The sequence below is a fragment of the Capra hircus genome, unplaced genomic scaffold (genome assembly GCF_001704415.2).
Source record: "Capra hircus breed San Clemente unplaced genomic scaffold, ASM170441v1, whole genome shotgun sequence".
Classification (NCBI taxonomy): domain Eukaryota; kingdom Metazoa; phylum Chordata; class Mammalia; order Artiodactyla; family Bovidae; genus Capra; species Capra hircus.
In genome coordinates this window covers 1-10,680 of record NW_017191470.1, presented here as the reverse complement: position 1 = coordinate 10,680, position 10,680 = coordinate 1, and the positions used below count along the sequence as shown (strand labels likewise).

Genomic DNA, 10,680 nt, shown 5'->3' with positions numbered 1-10,680 from the left:
TACAGGGAATTCTTTGCATTTAAAAAAATGTAATTTTTTCCCCAGATAGCTGCATAAATGTAAAACAACAAAACCTGTGTATGTATGATAATTTTCCTTCCCCTAAAGTTAAGGTTCAGTTAGGGCTATCAGTTCAGCCCTCTGGCCAAAGTGTTGGATAGCAAAGGTTTGCTTCACAACACTAGGGGCATTCACAATACTACTGCTCTCCCTGGCTCCATCTTTAATGAAACTGATGCCATCAACAAACCATTCTTCCTCAGACTTCTCTGTGGCCTGCTCTGTTAGAGCAGGCCTACAGCCATAAAGCTGGTCAAGGGTTTTGAGGAGGAATATGTTAGTTTGGGCTTTCAGCAACCCAGTATAGCTGGTTGAAGGTGTGGCCAGTTTTGAAGGTTACCTTCTGGGAGTCATGGCTGGTATTTAATAAGGCAGCCTCCAGTTAGCCATTGTGGCCTTTAATCATCAGGCTCCTTTTATTGACAAGGAGCCTGGACTTGCAGTGTCTGTCCAAAGGTAAGCGTGTTAGCTTCTCCACAATAAAGCAGTGGCAGCTACTGCCCAGAGGGAGCCAGGCCAACCTCAGGCCATGGAATCTAGTTGTTTGGAAAAACAGCCTATAGACTAAGGAACTGCTCCCAGCTTCTGTATAAGGACCCAAAAGCTTCCCCTTACTTTCAGCCATGTACAAGATGAATGTCCTTTTTAAATGGCGGTGCGCTCACCCCTTCTTACAAGAACACAAGGATCACAACTAACTGCTGAATAACCACTGATAAAACAACACCAGAACATACCAAAAAAGATACCCTACTCAAAGATAAAAGCAAAACCACAGTGAAACGGCAGAGAGGCATAATCACAGTAAAATCAAATCTCATACCCACCAGGAGGGCAACCCACAATCTGGAAAAACAATTGTACCTCAGAAGTTCTCCCACTGGAATGAAAGTTTTGAACACCACATCAGGCTTCCCAGCCGTTGCGGGGGTGGGTGCAGTGTCTGTCAACAGGAAGAGGAATCCCTAGAGAATCTGGCTTTGACATTCAGTGGGATTGATTGCAGGACTTCCACAGGACTGGAGAAAAAGAAACTTCACTCTTGGAGGACACACATACAGTCTCAGGCACATCAGGATCTAAGGGGAAAAGGTAGTGACCACATAAGAGAATGGGCCAGTCCTACCTGCGAGTATTGGAGAGTCTCTTGCAGAGACAAGGGTAGCTGTGGCTCACTGTGGGACAGATACACTGGCAGCAGCAGTTCTGGAAAGTACTAATTGGCATGAAACCCTCCAGGAGGCCACATTTGCCCACAAAATGAGAGGCTCCAGTACTGCACTGCCTCAGGCCAAACCAATAGGAAGGGAACACAGCCCCACCCATCAGCAGACAGAGATTAAAGTTTTATGGAGCACAGCCCTGCCAACCAATACAGAATTAAAGTTTTATGGAGCACAGCCCTGCCAACCAATGTGATAAGACATAGCCCTACCATCAGTCCACCCCACCTGGGAGCTTGCACAAACCTCTTTCGTAGCCTCATCCATCAGAGATCAGACAGCAGATGGAAGAACCTCAGTTTTGCAGTCTGCAGGAGGAAACCACAATCACAGAAAGTAAGACAAAATGAAATGGCAGAGGAATACGTCCCAGATGAAGGAAAAAGATAAAACCCCAGAAAAACAACTAAATGAAGTAGAGTTAAGCAATCTTCCAGAAAAAGAATTCAGAATAATGATAGTGAAAAAGACTCAAGATCTCAGAAAAAGGACAGAGATAAGAATTGAGAAACGTAAGAAATGTTTAACAAAGACCTAGAAGAATTAAAGAACAAACAAAGATGAACAATACAATAACTGAAATGAAAAATACACTAGAGGGAATTAATAGCAAAATAACTGAGGCAGAAGAACAGATAAGTAACCTGGAAGACAGCGTGGTAGAAATCACAGCCACAGAACAGAAAAAAAAAAAGAATGGAAAGAAAAGAGACAGTCTAAGAGACCTCTCGGGCAACATTAAAACACCAACATTTGCATTAGGAATCCAGAAAGAAGAGAGAGAGAGAGAGAAGAGACCTGGGAAATTATTTGAAGAAATAATGGCTGAAAACTTCCCTAACATGGGAAAGGAAACAGTCAGCCAAGTCCAGGAAGTGCAGAAAGTCACAGGCAGGATAAACCCAAGGAGGAACATGCTGAGACATGTAGCAACCAAACAGAAAAAAAAAAAAAATTATAGAAAAGAAAAAATATTAAAAGCAATAAGGGAAAAATTAACAAATAACATACAAGGGAACTCCCATAAGTTATCATCAGGTTTTCCAGCAGAAATTTGTAGGCCAGAAAGGACTGGCATGATATATTTAAAATGATGAAAGTGAAGAACCTACAACTAAGAATACTCCACCCAGCAAGGCCCTCATTCAGATTTGACAGGGAAATTCTATTTTTACAGCCAAACAAAGGCTAAGAGAATTCAGCACCACCAGACCAGCTTTGCAATAAATGCTAAAGAAACTTCTCAAGGTGGGAAAGAAACCAGCAACTTAAAATAACCTTGTACATATACAGACTGCTATATCAAACCATCATGGCAACAGCTAACCCCAAAACTACAAGAGATACACATACAAAAAAAAAAAAACAAACAAAACATTAAAGATGGTCATCAAACCACAAAAGAACGAAAGAGGAAAGGACTAAAAAAGACCTATAAAAAAACACAAAATAATTAAGAAAATGGCAATAGGAACATACGTATCAATAATTACCTTAAATGTAAATGGATTAAATGCATGAGACAAAAGACACAGACTGGCTGAACAGATACAAAAACAACACCCATATATATGCTGTCTACAAGAGACCAATTTCAGACCTAGGGACACATACTGATTAAAAGTGACGAGATGGAAGAAGGTATTCCATGCAAATGGAAATCAAAACAAAGGTGGAATAACAATATTCATTTCAGATAAAATAGACTTTAAAATAAGACTGTTACAGAAGACAAGTATGCTACATAATGATCAAGAGATCAATCCAAGAAGATAAAACAATTTTAAGTACCTATGAACCCAACACAAGAGTACCTCAATATATAAGGCAAATACTAACCACCATTAAGGGAGAAATTGACAGAAACACAATAATAGTGGGAGACTTTAGCGCACCACTTTCATCAATGGACATATCATCCAGACAGAAAAATCAATAAGGAAACATAGGCCTTCCTTAAATCAGATCAGATGGACTTGATATTTATAAAGCATTCCATCCAAAAGCAGCAGAAGACACATTCTTCTTGCGTATACATTGAACATTCTCCAGGACTGACCACATGTTGGGCCACAAAGTGAGCCTCAATAAATTTAAGAAAACTGAAATATCAATTCTCTTTTTTTGACCACAACACTATGAGATTAGAAATAGAAGTAGATTACAAGACAAAAACTGTAAAAAACACAAACAGTGGAGTTTAGTGGAGGCTAAACAATATGCTACTGAACAACTAATAGGTCCCTGAAGAAATCATAGAGGAAATAAAAAATGCCTAGAGACAAGCAAAAATGGAAGCACAATGACCCAAAATCTATGGGATGAATCTCCACATGTCACATGACATCACCAAAAACAAACTAAAAAAAAAACAGAAAACCAATCAAGCAAACAAAACCTATGGGATATAGCAAGAGCAGTTGAAAGAGGGAAGGTTATAGCAATGCAATCTTCAGAAAACAAGAAAAATCTCAAATAGATGACCTAAACTTATACCTAAAGCAACTAGAGAAATAACAAATAAAACCTAAAGTTAGTAGAAGGAAGAAATCATGGATTGGAGCAGAAATAAAATGAAATAGAGATGAAGTAAACAACAGAAAAGATCAATGAAATAACAGCTAGTTCTTTGAAAAAATAAAATTTATAAACCTTTAGCCAGATTCATCAAGAAAAAAGGGAGAGAGCTTCAAACAATAAAATTTTGAAAAAAGAGAAGTTACAACTGACTCTACAGGAATACAAAGGGTTATAAGAGACTAGGACAAGTAACTGTATGCCAATAAAATGGACAACCTGGAAGAAATTGACACAATTCTTAGAAAGGTATAGTCTCCCAAGACAGAACCAGGAAGAAACTGAAAATATGAACAGACCAATCACAAGCATTGAAATTGAAACCATGATGAAAAACTCTCAACAAACCAGGGCCCGACGGCTGTGAAGGCAAAGTCTATTAAACATTTAGAGAGTTATCACCTATCCTTCTACAACTGTTCCAAAAAATCGCAGAGGAAAGTAAACTCCTGAACTTGACTATGAGGCCACCATTACCCTTATGCTGTCCGAACCCACCATGGCCCGTGAGATGTAGAGGGGCGGGTGGAAGCCGGCGCGGCTGTTTCGCCCCGGTGCTCAGCGGAGATGGCCAGGGCGCGGCGCCGGCAGCCCAGGGTGTGGTGGGGACGACCGCTGGTTCCCGGGACCGCCGGCTGTCCGAGCCCCGCAGCCAGCCGGTGCTCGCCCGTGTGCAGGGTCAGGGAAGCGAGGCCGCAGTGGTGCGGGTGAGGAAGGAAGAGCGAGCGAGGGGAACACACAAGGAAGGGAAAGTGCGGCTGGCTGTGAGGCGCCCTCAGCTTCAGGTGCCACGCGGGTCTGGTCCGAAGATCAAGGCTGGTCAATTCTTTTCGGAAGGAAGAAGAATAATATTTATTCCTTGGTGTGGAGGGCGCTTGCACTCGGGGTCCAAAATTGAGGTGCATGGGAGTATACAGAATTCAAGCCGCCTCCCAGAACTGTATTGGTAGAGTTAAGGAAAAAGACAGCCAACCAAAGGTCATCTGAAATTGTGACTGGCTGCTAATCCCAGGACGAAATTATAGATCACTACTCAAGCATAAGGCCCCCACAGAGATGTTTCATTTAAAGGCTCGGGCTGAGTATGTTGTGGAATGGGCTGCAAAGGACCCAAATGGCTTCCTTACAACAGTTATTTTGGCTCTGACTCCACTGTTTCTAGCAAGTGCTGTGCCGCCTTGGAAATTGGCCAGGATGATTGAGGCCAGGGAAAAGGAGCAAAAGAAGAAGCAAAAACGTCAAGAAAATATTGCAAAAGCTAAACGACTGAAAAAGGATTGAAGGAATGTACAGGCTGTGTGTCCAGAGGAAAATTGTTCGGAAAATTATCCATCTTTGAAAGGACCCATTAAGGTTTCTTTTTGGATCTTATGATGGTATTACTAAATGAAGTAATATGAGTGCTTCTGAGTATATGGAGGAATCACATTAGTTTTCACCTGTACTGTAGCAACTTTTTGGCTTCTGTATAGAAGTCTGTTGACAGTTACTGTAATTGACATTTATTATGCTACAAGTTCTTATAACTGACTTTCATTTGCCTTTTTGCAGCTTTTGTATAAATACTAAAATGAAAACATCCTGTGGAGAAAAGTTGCTTTAGATTATGAACTCTATTCAATATAATGACTTCAAATGGGGTCCTGTTCTGGACAAGGAGATTAAGAATGTAAAAATCAGAATTGTTCTGAGCAGAAAAGCGTGGTTTGGCTTAAAAGATATATGGTGTGTTACATCTCATCATTATTACTTATTTCTTGGAATAAAATCATTTCTGGTTTCCTCAAAGCAAAATATTATTCAATGAGTGCTTCTATTTTCTGTATTATTCTCATTTTTGCTTTTGAGATACTGGTAATTACCAGATACTCTGCATTTTAAAAAATCTAATTTTATAAAGAATTATCTTGTTATCTTGACTATGTAGAATACCACCTACTGGATATAATAATTTTTGTACTTATGAACATTGCCATATTCTTAGAGATTACTTGAGTAAGTAATACTATGATTTAAAGCTTAAGAGGAAAAATGCCAAGGCTTGTGGTACCTTGGAACCAGTTTATTCTCACTTGTGCTAAGCAGAATTGTGAAGTAGTTAAATGTCTTATCAGATAATTTGCTGATTATACAGATACCACTTTTGTTTTTTATTCCATTATTAATTCATGTGTAGTGATGTCCTTTACTTTTTGATCAGACAGGTTCACAGTGAAAATTAAAATTTCAAATTTCTTTTAAGGAACTTTTAAAGAGTTACAGTTATGTCATATGTCATAAATGGTAAAGTCTTAACATTTGGAAAATTGTGTTTACACTGTATTATTGGGTGAAAAAGGTGTAAATTATGTCAAAATGAGAATGTTATAATTAGAAATAAGGAGGTAAAGGAGATTTCCCTTTGGTTAAATAGTATAATTGAAACTTTTTACTCTTTAACATGGCTTTTTTTAAATGCATGGTTGATAATTTTATTTGTTGTCAATAACTAATGGCTTATTCATGTTTTCCTCACCTCTAATTAAGAATTTTAAATTGCAAAAAATTGTCCAATAATTTTAATTTTAAAATGAAACTAAATATTGAAATAGTTCGATATTTTTAAAAAACAAACCTAGACCAAGATATCACCAAAAAAACAGGAAAATTACAGGCCATATCACTGATGAACATAGACGCAAAAATCCTCAACAAAACACTAGCAATAGGAGTCCAAAAATTCATTAAATAGGATCATACACCATGACCATGGGGGATTTATCCTAGGGATGCAGGGATTTCTCAGTATCTGCAGATCAAGCAGTGTGATATACCACATCAACAAACTGAAGAATTAAAACCCGTAATAATCTCAACTGAGGCAGAAAAAGCTTTGACAAAATTCAACACTATTTATAAGGAAAACTCTCCAGAAAGAGGGCATAGAGGGAAATATCTCAATATAATAAAAGCCACATATGACAAACCTACAGCTAACATCATCCTCAACAGTGAAAAGCTGAGAGCATTTCCTCTAAGATTAGGAACAAGACAAAGATTTCCACTCTCACCACTTTCATTCAACATAGTTTTGGAAGCCCTAGCTATGGCAATCAGAAAAGAAAAAGAAATAAAGTGAATCCAAATTGGAAAGGAAGTTAAACTGTCGCTATTTGCAGATGACATGATACTTATACATAGAAAATCCTAACGATACTACAGAAAACTACTAGAACTCATCAATGAATTTGGCAAAGTTATAGATTACAAAATTAATACACAGAAATCTATTGTTTTTCTATATACTAGCAATGAAAGATTAGAAAGAGAAATTAAAGAAACAATCCCATTTACCAACACATCACAAGAATATAATACCTAGGAATAAACCTACTGAAGGAGACAGAAGACCTGTACTTCGAAAACTATAAGACACTAGTGAAGCAAACTGAGATGACACAAATAAATGGGGAGATGCACCGTGTTCTTGGACTGGAAGAGTCACATTGTCCAAATGACCGCACTCCCAAGGAACCTATGGATTCAATGCAATTCCTTTCAAATTACCAACAGCATTTTTCACAGAACTAGAATTTTAAAAAAAATTCTTAAATTGGTATGGAGACATAAAAGACCCCGAAGAACCAAAGCAACCTCGAAAGAAAAACAGAGCTGGAGGAGTCAGGCTCCCTGACTTCAGACCACACTACAAAGCTATAGTCATCAAAATAGTATGATACTGGGCACCAAAAGAGAAATATAGATCAATGGAACAAGATAGGAAGCCCAGAAATAAACCCACACACCTATGGTCAATCGATCTGTGACACTGGGGACAAGACTGTACAATTATGGGAAAGACAGTTTCTTCAATAACTGGTACTCGGAAACTGGACAGCTACATGTAAAAAATTAAATTACAATATTCGAAGTTCAAAATGAGACTAAAGACCTAAATGTGAGACCAGACACTATAAAACTCTTAGAGGAAACATAGGCAGAACACTCTTTGACATAAATTGCAGCAATATCTTTTTTGATCTGCCTCCCAGAGTAATGGAAATAAAAAAATAACAATAAACACATGGACATAATTAAACTCAAAGCTTTTTCACACCAAAGGAAACCATCAGTTCAGTTCAGTTCAGTCGCTCAGTCATGTCCGACTCTGCGACCCCATGAATCGCAGCACGCCAGGCCTCACCGTCCATCACCAACTCCCAGAGTTCACTCAGACTCATGTGCATCGAGTCAGTGATGCAAGGAAACCATAAACAAAATGAAAAGACAACCCACAGAATGAGAGAAAACATTTGCAAGTGATGTGGCTGACAAAGAATTAGTCTCCAAAATTACAACAGCTCATGCAGCTCAATATCATCAAACAAAAACTCAATCAAAAAAAATAGGCAGAAGATCTAATAGTCATTTCTCCAGAGAAGACATACAGATGGCAGGAAGCACATGAAAAGATGTTCAACATCACTAATTATTATAGAAATGCAGAAAAAAACTACATTGAGATATCACTCATACTAGTGAATATGGTTATTGTCAAAAAAATCCACAAATAAATGCTGGAGAGGGTGTGGAGGGAAGGGAATTCTCCTACACCACTGATGGGAATGTAAATTGGTACAGCACTATGGAGAAAACTATGGAGGTTCCTTAAAAAACTAAACATAGAGCTACCATATCATCCTGCAATCCCATTCTTGGGCATACATCCAGCAACAAAAACCAGCACAGCCAAAAATAAAATAAATAATATTTAAAAAGAATGAAATAATGCTATTTGCAGCAACATGGACTGACCTAAAGTCTACCATACTGAGTGAAGTAAGTTAGAAAAGTGAAGTATCATATGATATTGCTTATATGTGGAATCTAAAAAAAAAAATTTATACAAATGAACTTATTTACAAACAGACTCATAGAGAAGAAACTAGGGTGGGGAAGAGGGGGAAAGGGATAGCTAAGGAGTTTAGGAATGACATGTACACACTGCTACATTTAAATGGTTCCCACAAGGACCTACTGTATAACACATAGAACTCTGCTCGATATTATCAGTTTAGTTCAGTCACTCAGTCGTGTCCGACTCTTTGCGACCCATGAATTGCAGCATGCCAGGCCTCCCTGTCCTCACCAATCCCAGAGTTCACTCAGACTCATGTCCATCGAGTCAGTGATACATCCAGCATCTCATCCTCTGTCGTCCCCTTCTCCTCCTGCCCCAATCCCTCCCAGCATCAGAGTCTTTGCCAATGAGTCAACTCTTCACATGAGGTGGCCAAGTACTGGAGCTGCAGCTTTAGCATCATTCCTTCAAAGAAATCCCAGGGCTGATCTCCTTCAGAATGGACTAGTTGGATCTCCTTGCAGTCCAAGGGACTCTCAGAGTCTTCTCCAGCACCACAGTTCAAAAGCATCATTCTTCAGTGCTCAGCCTTCTTCACAGTCCAACTCTCAATCCATACATGACCACTGGAAAAACCATAGCCTTGACTAGACGGACCTTAGTCAGCAAAGTAATGTCTCTGCTTTTGAATATGCTATCTAGGTTGGTCATAACTTTTCTTCCAAAGAGTAAGCGTCTTTTAATTTCATGGCTGCAGTCACCATCTGAAGTGATTTTGGAGCCCCCAAAATAAAGTCTGATACTGTTTCCACTGTTTTGCCCATCTATTTCCATGAAGTGATGGGACCAGATGCCATGATATTAGTTTTCTGAATGTTGAGCTTTAGGCCAACTTTTTCACTCTCCACTTTCACTTTCATCAAGAGGCTTTTTAGTTCCTCTTCACTTTCTGCCATAAGGGTGGTGTCATCTGCATATCTGAGGTTATTGATATTTCTCCTGGCAATCTTGATTCCAGCTTGTATTTCTTCCAGTACAGCAGTTTCTCATGATGTACTCTGCACAGAAGTTAAATAAGCAGGGTGACAATATACAGCCTTGACGTACTCCTTTTCCTATTTGGAACCAATCTGTTGTTCCATGTCCAGTTCTAACTGTTGCTTCCTGACCTGCATACAGATTTCTCAAGAGGCAGGTCAGGTGGTCTGGTATTCCCATCTCTCAGAATTTTCCACAGTTTATTGTGATCCACACAGTCAAAGACTTTGGCATAGTCAACAAAGCAGAAATAGATGTTTTTCTGGAACTCTCTTGCTTTTTCGATGATCCAGGGGATGTTGACAATTTGATCTCTGGTTCCTCTGCCTTTTCTAAAACCAGCTTGAACATTAGGGAGTTCATGTATTGCTGAAGCCTGGCTTGGAGAATTTGGGGCATTACTTTACTAGCATGTGAGATGAGTGCAATCATGCGGCAGTTTGAGCATTCTTTGGGATTACTCTTTTTTTGGGATTGGAATGAAGGCTGACCTTTTCCAGTCCTGTGGCCGCTGCTGAGTCTTCCAAATTTGCTGGCATATTGAGTGCAGCACTTTCCCAGCATCATCTTTCAGGATTTGAAATAGCTCAACTGGAATTCCATCACCTCCACTAGCTTTGTTCGTAGTGATGCTTTCTAAGGCTCACTTTACTTCACATTCCAGGATGTCTGGCTCTAGATGAGTGATCACACCATCGTGATTATCTGGGTCGTGAAGATCTTTTTTGTACAGTTCTTCTGTGTATTCTTGCCACCTTTTCTTAATATCTTCTGCTTCTGTTAGGTCCATACCATTTCTGTCCTTTATCAAGCCCATCTTTGCATGAAATGTTCCCTTGGTATCTCTAAATTTTCTTGAAGAGATCTCTAGTCTTTCCATTCTGTTCTTTTCCTCTATTTCTTTGCATTGATTGCTGCATTGATTGCTGAAGAAGGCTTTCT

General features: G+C 39.1%; 1 protein-coding gene and 1 long non-coding RNA gene across 2 annotated transcripts; one reads left to right on the top strand and one right to left on the bottom strand.

Annotated features, from left to right (window-relative positions):
• Window positions 1–1,062: 1,062 nt before the first annotated feature.
• LOC108634881 lies at window positions 1,063–4,472 on the bottom strand. Its single transcript, XR_001917712.1, has 3 exons — window positions 4,359–4,472; window positions 1,530–1,591; window positions 1,063–1,139 (listed from the first exon to the last, which is right to left on the bottom strand). It is a non-coding gene; the product is annotated as an uncharacterized LOC108634881 (long non-coding RNA).
• A 298-nt stretch (window positions 4,473–4,770) lies between these two features.
• Window positions 4,771–5,192, top strand: LOC108634882 (small integral membrane protein 15-like). The gene has a single exon (XM_018045221.1). It carries the CDS (start codon window positions 4,917–4,919, stop codon window positions 5,139–5,141), a length of 225 nt encoding a protein of 74 aa, XP_017900710.1. The 5' UTR covers window positions 4,771–4,916; the 3' UTR covers window positions 5,142–5,192.
• Window positions 5,193–10,680: the final 5,488 nt, after the last annotated feature.